The sequence below is a fragment of the Puccinia triticina genome, chromosome 16A (assembly GCF_026914185.1).
Source record: "Puccinia triticina chromosome 16A, complete sequence".
Classification (NCBI taxonomy): Eukaryota; Fungi; Basidiomycota; class Pucciniomycetes; order Pucciniales; family Pucciniaceae; genus Puccinia; species Puccinia triticina.
In genome coordinates, this window is record NC_070573.1 from 4,214,379 (window position 1) to 4,226,960 (window position 12,582).

The following is a 12,582-nucleotide window of genomic DNA, read 5'->3' on the forward strand; positions in this document are numbered from 1 at the left end:
AAGCAATTGAGTCAGAAATTTGATTCAGGAAGGATCATCTGAACTCAAGGAATACTTACACAGCAGCTTGACACCTAATGATGCTGTTGAGTTGCGCACAGGTGGAGTTCCATTGTGTACTTACATCTCTTTCGATATTATGAGGAGTTTCACACTCTTTCTCGGCGCAAATCTTGATGAATTCAGCCTTGGAATTTGGCGAGTACCTTAGTTTCTTTGCAATCACTCAAAACTATACCAAAAAGGGTCAGATCCCATCAAACTGTTTTCAATCCTGAATAACGTTTGGCCTTACCTTTGCCAATGTGAGTCTACAAGAATTGGTTGTGTACGTATTGGCATCCTCTTCTTCACTCGCATTTTCTATGTCAGCCTCATCAAGTGATTCATCATCTACATCGCGTTGAGAACATGAGTTGTTGCTGTCGCTTGAATCTTCATCTTCTGACGGGGCTTTCTCTCCACGTGGAACCCTAGCATGGATCAAATAAAGAAATAAGACAATTAAACACTACAGTAGCTATATATTCTTGGGCAACTTACACTCTAATCTGCTCTTCAGCATTGCCATCATCAGAATCCGACCCGTCCGAATGTTCCTCCGCACCTGTTGGGCCGTGATTGTTGTTAGCATGATTCTTACTTCCAAATGGACGGAGAATAGCCTGGACGATGAGGTTTAGGATGTGCGCGAAGCATTGTATCCAATGTGGCTCCCCTTGAAATCGAGGCCACTTGAGTTTCTTGATCTCACGTACCATCACTTTGTTGTTCTTTGCATTATCTCTCACTATACCACAAATCTAAACAAACAAAAGGATTATTGATCAGCGTCGGAAGCAAGACAAAAACATAATGAATGGGCACACTTTATTTTGAATGCCAAATTTCTCAACTACTAAGCAGACTGTGTCGGCCAAGTAGACACCCGTGTGGCTTTTTGAAAGGCAAACAAAGTCAAGAGGCAAGGACTCGAGTTTGATATCACCAGTTTGATCTTCTGCTAATTGATACATGACAATTCCTAAGATGTTGTATCCATTTGGTGACTGCCATGTGTCAATTCCTAGACATAATGCACCGTTGTGTGCCTAAGAATAGAAGGAAGTCAGTGATAAAAACAAACAAAGGAAAAGAAAATCAAATCTGTAATTTCTTACATTCAAAGCAGCCCGGTATTCATGTTGGATAGCCGAGTAAAGGAGGTGAATGTCCTTTGAAACCACTTGCGGATTGGGTAAATGCTTGACAACCGTAGGGTGGAGTATGGCCTTGTGGCTGGCATCGACAAGTGCAGAAAAAGGCCTCGCAGCTTCAGCGCACCATACAGCGCATAGCTGAGGAACCTGAGGCTGTATCTGTCAGATCGTTTATATCAAAATCAAATACCAAAAAGAACTCACTTCTTTCGGATCTATTTCTCCTGTTCCTGTTATTCCAAGAGATGCCAAAGATTTACTAGTTCGAGATTGGTTGTGTTTGCGGAGGCAGATGGACACGTGTTTGTTAAGATTACTACAAGAGGAGTCGGAGGTCGGTCGGTTGATCTTGGTACTACATCTGAGCGGGAATAGGGAATGAGAATCAGCTATATATACCGGTCATAACAGTTTGCAGAGCCTGAAACTTGACTAACAATTTGCATTCATAAGCAATCATTTGCCTGCCGAACTTATCCTTCTGATTTGATAGCTGTGGTGGCTTATATGATTGATAGCTCAAATTGACGGCGTTTGAGGCGACTTTCTGAGCCCTTACTGGATGCAGAAACAGAATCAGTAAATGAATAACCAATTTTTTTTTTAAAAAAAAAACATGTAAACAAAAGATAGAAAACCCACATAACTCCTCCTCATCGGTCAATGCTCGGCCTCCACACAAGGGCTGGGTGCTGGTTGGAGTGTTATTTTCATCGGCTTTGCTTGTATCTTGAATATCCTCTTGCGGCGGCAAAGATTTGACGATGGGATTTTTCAATCGGTTGCGCCCACGAGCCATGGTGACTTCTCTGGTGTTGTCGGAGAAGGGATTGGTTGATATCCGGCAACCTGCTTGGTGACTAAGAATGGGGGGACCCGACTCCAGTCTCCGAGGGACCCAACTAGAGGGGCTGGCACAGGGTACTTGCTCCCGCCCCCGCCATAGAGCCAAATGGGCGGGTACCGCCCAACTTTTCTCGAAAAAACAGGCACTCGGCACCGCACCCGGCACCGCCCGGCGGGTGCGCGGCGGGTGCCGGGTACCTAGCAACGGGTCCAAATTGTTATTCTCTATTGCCACCCGCAATACAGGCTGCTATACACCACACATTGCCTAGTCGCCACTCCTCACCACTGTACCAACAGCACAATCAATCCAATTCTTGAAGATCTTGCTCCTAGTCCTCCACCAGGAACACCATCTCCACAAGTTGAAGAACATCAAACCACCCAAGGAAAGAAAGCCAACAAGCCTTCAAAAAAAACACGGAAGACCAAAAAAAAGTCCACTGCAACTGCTACCTCTACTGGTGAATTGGAAGTGGCAAGACCTGTGACAAGATTGTGAGTTTTTTACATTCCTCACTGATCTGATCATTTATAATGCATCTGTATTTTTTGATCTCAGGCCGTTGACGCTAAAGAGATGTTCAAAGTTGAGATGGGTTTTGGGTTCAACCTCAATCAATGCTGCCTGATTCTTCATCACTTGCCAAAGTGGCAAGACACTATGGAAAAACTCGCGGTATGATTGAAGAAAGAAAAACAACCCCCGAGCTCTCTCCCAACCTCCGCCGCAACTAGTGTCAAAGGCAGAGATGCTGATGACTAGGAAAATGAGAATGAATTTGAGTCACTTGGCTATTCATGACCCAGAATGTCTAAAGATATGACCTGGATCCTATCTATCGTGCTTTCTACACTGCAAGAAAAGAAGAGATTGCCAAATGTAATGGTTTGCTTCCCTCCAGCTCCTATTAGTACTCTTGTCACTTCTGTAGACATAGTATTTAAGTGCATTTTATGTTATTTAACAATCAAGTTGATTGATTGCAAGTGGGAGAAAAAACAAAAACAAACAAAGAGAACAACAACTGAGAGAGAGATAAAAACAAGGAGTCTCAATGCGGCTGGGAGACTTATCAAGCCACCAGTCTCCTCCCCTTTGGGGTTGATCATGCTTGCCTGAGATAATCTGATCAACCATGTGGTAGCCGTTGTTGTTGTCCATGAAGTTGAGTAACTTGACCAAATTCATCCTGGAGATACCGGTAGTCGTGCCGTTTTGCAAGGCAATCTGGCTATCCACCCCCAGAGTGATCGCCAGTCTGCTGTGGAGCTGCTGTAAAACAGCTGAGAAAGTGGTGTGAAAGGTGGTCTCAGCCGGCTATAGCTCGCGGGTACCATCCCTGCTCTGCTGGAGATGCTCTGAGCGGGTTAATTCCAGGACCTTTTTACCTGTGGCATGTCACAGGCTGGGGGATTGTTATAAGTCAAAACTCTTGTATATTAGATGTGTAGAATATTGTTGTACTAGAGTCCAAGGCGGCTACGCCGCTGCACTTTCAGGGCTCTTGCCATTATCATCAAAGAGGCACATGTGTCCCCCAAAGGGGCCTGCCATAAGGCCCTGTTTGGCAGTGGTTATTTTATATCATACCTGCCCATTTTGCACAACTGGGACTCACCAAGGCCCATATTACATCACTTGCATGTTTAGCAGATTTGGGAAGTCATGAGGGTCATCAAAATTTTCCTCATCACTTCTCATCATCCCAGCCATTTTCAACATATGATTCAATTTTGAAGACCACTAATGTCAATTGAACCTCCCAAAGAAATGGCCATGTTACATTAAAAATTTCACACTGCTCTTGTCAAATATCAAGGTAAATACAAGCATCAATTTTTCATCGTTCTATTGCCCCAAAATTTGAGATGTGCCACAGCCACAATGGTCATGTTGATCAAGAGTTGTAGAAACATATCTTCATTATGCTCAGTAGAACCAGTTGTGATGCACATTGATCAAAAAATGCACAAACTCATAAGATTGAGCCTCCCTCCCAGTCTGATATCATTGTGTTTCCTTTTTGGATAATGATCTATGTTTAATTGGCTATAAACTGATTGAGCTGAGTCACTTGACCTTCTTTTTTTAGTCAAAAATCACAAGTTACAGTTTTTTTAATCTAAAATTGTAGATTGAGTTGTGTACAGAGTTGAAGAGGACATGCCATGGCAACAGCTTCAGAAACAGCAAAAATTGTGTGAGGTCAGAGAGGTGGAGAGAGCTGAGGATACAGCAATCCAGCCTAGCAAAACAAACCTCTTCAAGGGAGGTGGAGGCGGCAGTAGGGGTGTGGTCTTTGGGGCGGCAGTAGGGGTGTGGTCTTTGGGGCGGGAGAAGAGGCTGGCGAGTGGGTGGTGGGTGAGGAGGAAGACAGAGAATTACTGGCGAGCCAGACGGGTGAGATGAGCGGGAAGGAGGGCCGACGAAGTGCGAGGGAGGCCAGCGGCCAGGGCTTGAGTGCCACCGAGCCAAACAACAAGAACGTTGCTCCGTGTAACTTCCCCCTGTCCAGACCAACGGTCACAGCGTCACCGGATAGCTGAGGTGGTGTATCAGCTGGCAGAGAGGTGGGAAAATTGTCTAGAGCCAGGCTATGCTCTAACCCATCAGTTCCAGTGTCTGTTTGAGGCTTCACACTGGGTTTCATATGGAATGGCTCACCAACTTCCATGTTGAACACCGCCGATGCTCCTACGAGTACGGGACTGCAAGTAGAAATACCTTTGAGCAGATGTGAGCTTTCATTGAAGCTTTCGGCTGCAAGGGATTTGTGAAAGAGGCTATGCGCTAACCTGGGACGGGTCGTCGGGTAGGCAACAATGACGACGACAATTGCGTAGCGCTCTACCATCATCCTTGAGAATTGCAGCATTTTTCATATATATCCTTCTCTATTAGTCTTGCTTCTTCCTCTCCTTGGAAGTTGAGAAAAAGGTGAGTGCTTACCTTCGATGGAAGATCAACAAGGGAATGATCTGCGAGTCCCGGTCTCCGTAGACGATGAACCTGAGTTTGCGGAGCCCCAAGAAGAGATAGCGGGCATTGAAGGCGAGTCTGCGGAGCCGTTCCTGGCCGCCTTCGGGTTATATGTACCATTGGCCGCTCCACAGCCATCGTCGTCCCCCCCGCGGGATCCTCGGGACTCGGCGTCGGCTCAGACTACTTGAGCCCACCAGTCAGGGTCAACAAAGACATAATCTGCTGGATTACGGCCGGACTCATTAATTCTGAATACACCGACGAATGTATCTTGGCCCGTGGGGATTGATGATCGCTGATTTGGCCGCAATGGATCCCGCACTTGCTCCGACTATCCTCACAACATGAATATATCCAGCGCTGTATCCTGACCCGGGACAGAATCGAGACCATCAAGAATACATACATATGCACCTTCCCAACTGGCCATCAATAGTTCATCGTGAACAGTTGTTGTGATGGCTTGGTTGTGAGGGTGGACGGCTTTTTTGTTGGCCTGGCGGAGGCTGGTTGACTTGGAGAAATGTATCACATATCACAGCTAGTGTCTAGCAACCACAGCGGCGGGCGTCACAAAAATATTGTGGCTTGGCGGGCCATCCTGGGCCAAGGCAACGCTGAAGCGCTCTGCAATCATGACCTGTTGATAATATATAAGGGGGCATCATCTGCATCAAGAGTTATGCCCCAGGTGATTTGCCCTCCCCTGCATTTGCAGAGGACCGGCGGAGATCCTCCCCCTTCCCAATTGCACTTGCAATTGGCTGAGGGGTTTCCAGCCCTGACTTTTGCCCCACGCACTTGCGCCAGGCTGAGCGGGTTAACTCCGGGACCTTTTTACCTGTGGCATGTCACAGGCTGGGGGATCGTTATAAGTCAAACCTCTTGTATGTTAGATGTGTAGAATATTGTTGTATTGTTATTGCTCATTTTTAATTTGTTAGCATTGAACCTTTGTTATTTTTTAGTGATTTTTTATAAACAGGGGAAACCCTTGAATTTTTTTTTGGTGAAACTGTGGTTTTGATAAACTTAGATAGATTTTAATATAATTTGCGTTGTGTAAAAACAACGGTGGGCCAGCTACGCTAACCGTAGCGTTAGCGTAGCGGAATTCCGCTAACTTTTAGCGTAGCGTTAGCGGAATTGCACCATCTCTGTGCTAACGCTACGCGCACAGGGTGCGTAGCTAATTTAGCTGTTAGCGTAGCGTTAGCGCAGATTTGAGAAATTGCGCTAAAACTACACACAGAGGGCGCCAAAGAGCGCGCGCTACGCTGCGCTACAGCTCTTCTAGCGGAAAAAAGGCCTTTTTTTTCGCTAAAGACTCTGTAGCGCAGCGTAGGAGTGAATGTAGCGGCGCGCTAACGCTAACAAAGAATTTGTGCTCTGTTAGCGCCGTTGAAAATGAGTGCAGCGTAGCGGCGCTAACAGTGCGCTAACGCTATTCAAAATCGGTAGGTGCTTTTTGCTGCTACGCTAACATGTAGCACTGAAATAGATTAGTGTAGCGTAGCTGCCCACTGATGGTGAAAATATGCAGAAAAAAACTGGGTACGGATGCGGAAAAGGGGGTACGCAAAAACCGGGTATGAACATGGAAAAACCAGGTACGTTTAGTAACCCCCTATTTTATTGTAGTTAGAATTAATAATGTAAAGGATTTTTTAACTGTTTATAATGCTGATTTGTTTTCTTCTCTGGTGGGATTTTGAGCAAACACAGGATTGTCCAATTAGACTCTACAGGCTGTCAGACAGAGAATGCTCACCCAAATCTGCAATCCAGAACCAGTACATTGCAGAGCTCATGAGAAAAATCATGTCTGACACCTTCTCACTCTAGATGAGAAAGGACAATCTTAACATCAGATGGGAAAAATGGTAGTGGAATGCCCAAAGATCAGAATGTGAAGTGAATCTGTGCAGCAGGAATGGTGCGGGGAGGTCAATGGTTGGATGCTAATCTGCACAAGATGGTGTTGAGGGACTGAATTAATTAACAGCTAAGCAAAAGATACATATATTTCTACTGATATTGTAGTAGGACCGGCGCAAAATGCACCTGCCATTGCATTCAATCAACGGTGCAACAGATACTATACATTTATTTGTATATGGCACGTATTGTATTGTTTTGTATAGCATATACACTAGAGTCCAAAGCGGCTTCGCCGCTGCAGGGGGAAGGCACTCCCCCCCACCAAAAACCTGCCTCATCCCCTCCCACGCGCCCTCAGCTCCATCACCACCACACTTCAGCAATCCATCTGACATGAAAATCTGCAGGTCAAATGGGGCTTATCTGCCCTGTGCACCAAGCAGGATCAATCTCAAGAGGAGCTTGGGATTTTTTCCCGTGCATGTTGCCAATTAGGGCAAAAGTACTACCATGAAACCAAAGATACTTGAAATTTCACATTGCACATAGTTTGTTGCAAGAGTGCGGCAGTAAAATCAATAAGTGTCCAACAAAGCGTAAGGGAACTTGGAAGCACTCATGTGTGGTTCAATAGCTCCTTGGAGGAATTGGTAGTTTTTTGGCTTCGCCAATATCAATGAATGTCTCACGTCTTGGATTCACCTCCCAGGGTACACCTTTTTTTCCACATACTTGATCATTCACACCAGTGTGGAGGCAAATTCTAAAATGCTTTGAAATCTGTCAGCGTGTGGTCTAGGAAGATTTGACCCCTCAAACACTCAGAATTTTATCTGGTGAGTAAAGCAGACTTAATTAGGATAATGGGAACACACAGCCAGGACAGACTAAGCTATGACTATCAAGACATTTATCTCAGGTGAGAAACAACTTGTAGTGTCTTGAGAACGCATCAATAATTCTGTGTCTTGTTGATAACCAATTTGACCAACCAACTAAATAATTGAACTCCTGCATAATTTTTCCTGGTATGCCACACAGCCTAAATATATTTGCCCCCCATTAGCAATATTTAAACACCAGGATGTGTCGTCAGATGGGCAATCAGCTGAAGGCCAAATGATCATATATTAGCAAGAGAATATTTCCTGGAACCGCACCCTGCAATGGAAAAATTATCCCCTCTTGCCACTTTAATGCCCAAGTGGAGTTTTAATTGGCTGTAGGCAGAAATTAGTTGACCCTGTAGATGATACTTGACTTGCAAAGCGTCTTTCAGATTGGAGGCTTATAAGTATTGTCAAACAACATTGCTTTCAGGTTTTATTGACAATTGGACAATAAACACTGATTAGCTCACCACAAACATAGATAAAGTTTTTGAAAAAGAATGGAAAGTCATGCCCAAGGCAATCAATTGGTTCATTTGATAAATCTCTGCAGTTTCCTTAAAGGAGTAAAATTCATGGTTTGTCAAAAACTGGTGCGATCTGGAGTAGAATTTAGCTTCCCATCCTCTGTACGTTACTCAATGTGATCAATTCTATCCTATAGAAAATTTTTTGTTGTGGTAAACTGCCCAGGACGCTCATGATTTTTGATGTTCTTTCAACAGTGAGGTCTAATCTTATTGTAGCCCCTCACCTCCCAAATTGGGAGCATGGAGGTCATGTTAGCTGGCCCTGAACCGGGATTCTTGCGGCTCTAAGATACAGCCCCACGCAGAAAATTCTACAACAGTAACTGGATTATCCTATGTTGTACATACCGTTCGTCATGGGATGGTCACTATTTCTCTCAGTCTGAAAACTCTACAGCATCTTTGCATCCAGTTTTTGTGCGTGCAAATAGATCCCCGCTTGATGTGGATGGCTTAACAGTAATGGTAATAGATTATTCCTGGTGTGACAGAAAGATAAGCCTTGAGGTCCATAATTGCTCCTCAACAAGAATGCTGCATACTGCATGTACAACCTCTTGTCTTGACAGAAAGAACTTAAATTCAAGTCTAGTCATACCTGGGCCCAGCAGGTATGCTTCGTGATTTCAACAACCAATTTGGAGCACAAAGAAGGACATTGACGCGACAACAATCACCTCACCCCCGGGCATCATTGACTTGGCTGCACTCATATCAAAAGGGTCAGCCTAAATGCACTCCAAACTTTTACTTCGTGCACTCCACATTTTTGGCTTTGGGGGGCCAGCACTCCAAAAAAGTTGGAGTGCCTTGATTTTGTACTCCCAAAACATGGAGTCCCCAGATGGGCACTCCATTTTTATTGGAGTACACAACTGGGTACTCCAAAATTGACAAAAATAGGGGAGTGCAGCTAGATGCACTCCAAAAAAAATGGAGTGCAAGCCCAAGCACTCCACCTTTTCAGTGAAGAATTTTGGCTTTGCACTCCAGCTGGAAAATACCAAATGGAGTGCATTGGGGTGCACTCCAAGTCTCCTTTTTTTTGGAGTGCCCACAGCAATCACTTGGTGACCGGCACAGACCGGTCATTGAGAGGTGTTATTTCCCTCAATGACCGGCGGTCCGGTACAGACCGGTCATTGAGACAAGATGTTAATCCGCTCAATGCCAGTCTGTACCGGTCATGGATATCAGGAGGATTGAGTGGGGTGTGTTTGTACATAGCCCGGTTGAAGTTGTAGGCACTCCAGCTCTGGCTGGAGTGCACAGTACTGCACTCCCCTTTTGAGGATGAGAAGTATCAGGAATGGAGTGCTGGGGGAATGCACTCCAATCTGATGGAGTGAGACTCATGGGCACTCATTACATTTCCTGGCCACTGGATTTCTTTGTGGTGCACTCCAAAGAGTCTTGAGTCCCCGGTTCTGCACTCCAATTGACTTGGAGTACTCTAGTCTGTACTCCAACAATCATTGGAGTGCACACTCCATACACTCACTTTTTGAGTGCTTTTGGGATTTTTTTGGAGTGCATTTAGGCTGACCCTATCAAAAAGCCTTCCAACCAATCCTGGAGAAACATCAAAGCATACAGGCGCTGTGGCAATTTGAAAATTTTTCCCCGTCACCAGTGGCCGTTAGCCCAAGCGTGGCCGTTGGCTCAAGCGCAACCGTCTCATGTGCGTCGGAAATTCCTACTTGAGAAACATTGCCCATCAGATCATTGTTGAAGGTCACACCCCCTCCACTTCAACCCAATTCAGGGTGTGGTTGTTGCCGGAATTCAATCCGTACTTGTTTTTTTCCTGCTTGTTGATTGTCTGACCAGAAAACAGTACCGCAAATGGAGGGAAAGCCAACAGGAGTGCTGCGCTGAGACCAGAATTTGGTGTCTGTTTCAGGAAGGGAAAAAGGCCAAGCTGCTGAAATCAATATATTGCCCAACAGGGTTACCTGCACCTCCTTTGGCTCGTTTGCCGGCTCAATTGGCAGACAGAGCCATATGGAATTCTTTTGGCTGTTCATATTCATCTCCTTTTATAAATTCACTTCAATAGCTTGACTGATGCCTAGACTGTCCGCAACAATTTGCTTAGCTCAAACTGATAGTGTTGCATTCCGCATTGAGGCAGAACAGCTGATCCATCCGCCTGAGTTTCCGAGTGTTGCAGACAGAAAAGAATCAGCCGAGGAATTCGATAAGGAGCAGGTCTAACTGGATTATAAATGAGTTAACGGCCCAAGCCTTCACAAGGTACTCACACATCCAAGAAGAAGTTGCCAATCAGATATTCAGAGGTGGCTTAGGCATCAAAAAATACTGCTCCAAGAAAGGCCAAGGCCAGGGTCAGGCTTGTGTCAACTTGCACCAGTCCCAACGAATCCCTGGGGAGAGTGGAGGTTGAAAGATACCATCAGTGACTGTTTTTTGGTAGTGTAGCTTCCAGAACTGAGGATTAATTCCAGCGGGGGCCAATGGGACAAGCGTCAGAGTTGGAAATGTGGTATGGTTGGGTGAGGGGCGGGGCAGGGTCCAGTTATACTGTAGGCGGTGAACGTGGTGATGACATGACCAAGCGCGGCAAGGGAGACGTGAGGCGGAGGACTGGCAACAGTGTCAGCGGATAAGCAGCAGGTGTGTGGAGAGGTTTATGTAAAGAAGGGGCAAGGACAGCTGTTTGTCCCCCCAGGGGATCCGGTTTTGTCCTACCCCCTTACCCCCTCCCTGGAGCCCCCTCATCACTTGATTAGGCCCTCCTTGATTTTTAATTTGACCCACCCTTTTTTGTGTGTTGCTGCGGCATGGGCTGGAGGGTGATTCCAAGGTGCTCTCCGGAGTGTTTGGGGGGTAAATTTCACAGATTTTTGAGAAACAAATAGGCCAAAACCATGATCTTGAGTTCCACAATTGTGTGGATTCAATAAACTTGGATTGTATTTGTATTGTATTTTTTATCCAATACAATACAATGTATTCTTTGCATAATGTATTGCCCTCCCCAAATGTAATATTTTGTGGATTGGCACAGTCAATACACTTTTTTTGAAATGTATTGTATTGTATTGGGTGACCAATGTAATACAAATACACCCAGACATTTTGTACAGCCATTCTCGAAAAGCTTGCGGGCTCGAGGCCAAAAAAAGATTTTTTTTATTTCAGCCACAGGCCTGTACAGCTTCACTGTTCCGATGGTCCAACCCTTGAGGCCCCAAAGTTAAAAACAAAGAAAGTAGTGATTTTCTTACAATCACATTACTGTATGCAGCCTGTCATACAGGGGCTATACAGGCTTGGAGGCTGAAAATAGTGGTCCAAAATTACCCAACCGCAAGCTTTTCAAGAATGGCTGTATTCAAAAATAAATACAATACAATGTATAGGCCTATACAATACGGGGTGGGTGAATTTTACATGGTACACATTTACAGTGACACGAGCATGTAAAGCCCACCACATGTAAAAATACTGAAAATCCCACGCGCACGTAATTTTACAGTCACTTGCCTCAAAACCACAGGACGTAAAGTCGAAGCATGTAAATAGCAGACTGCAAAATCACCCCTGCGCATCCACATCCGGTAGTTTCACACCCTGTCTGCTCACAACCATGTTACAAGGGGGTGTAAATCCCCCAGCTTGCCCCGATACATGCAATTTTCCAACCTAGTTAGGAAAATTTACATGATATGTACCTCCGCCCAAAGCAGCCTTTTCATGCCCATCCATCCCACGCACCGCCATCCCCTCCCCCAAACCGCCGCCTGCGTACACCATTCTCACCCAATGGTCATCAAAAATTCTCACCCAACAGTCATCGAACATTCTCACCCAACGGGTGTACATACAATACACATATTGCATTTGTTGCACCATTGATTCAATCTATGTTGCCTTTTTGTCGTAGCTCTGACTGATACAGTATAGTGCCTTTGCGTGTCCATCTAGGATCATTCGCGCTGCCCGTTAATTCCCAATCTTGCTGCTCACCATTGCTAACATCCTACTGACAACTGTGAAAATGAAAAACAGCGCAGTTCCTGATACTTTTTAGCTTGTTCTCAACCATTGTTTCCCTTTCTGTGTCTATCTCTCCTTCAAACAACCACCGGTCGCCGATACCAAACATTTTCCATTCTCATGTGCTTGCTTGCATTAATTATAAAGAAATATCCCGAAATGAATTGAGGAGGGACATACTTGGAGAGAGAGAGAATTCACTCGTACCAGCCCCGAGAGCAGACATG

The 12,582-nt window shown here is 45.3% G+C and overlaps 1 protein-coding gene across 1 annotated transcript; it reads right to left on the reverse strand.

The window, feature by feature from the left end:
* Window positions 1–1,909: 1,909 nt before the first annotated feature.
* PtA15_16A398 (uncharacterized protein) lies at window positions 1,910–2,984 on the reverse strand (the record flags this gene model as incomplete). Its single annotated transcript, XM_053164083.1, has 2 exons — window positions 1,910–2,059; window positions 2,964–2,984. 2 exons carry the CDS (start codon window positions 2,982–2,984, stop codon window positions 1,910–1,912), a joined length of 171 nt encoding a protein of 56 aa, XP_053028045.1.
* Between the last annotated feature and the right edge of the window lie 9,598 nt (window positions 2,985–12,582).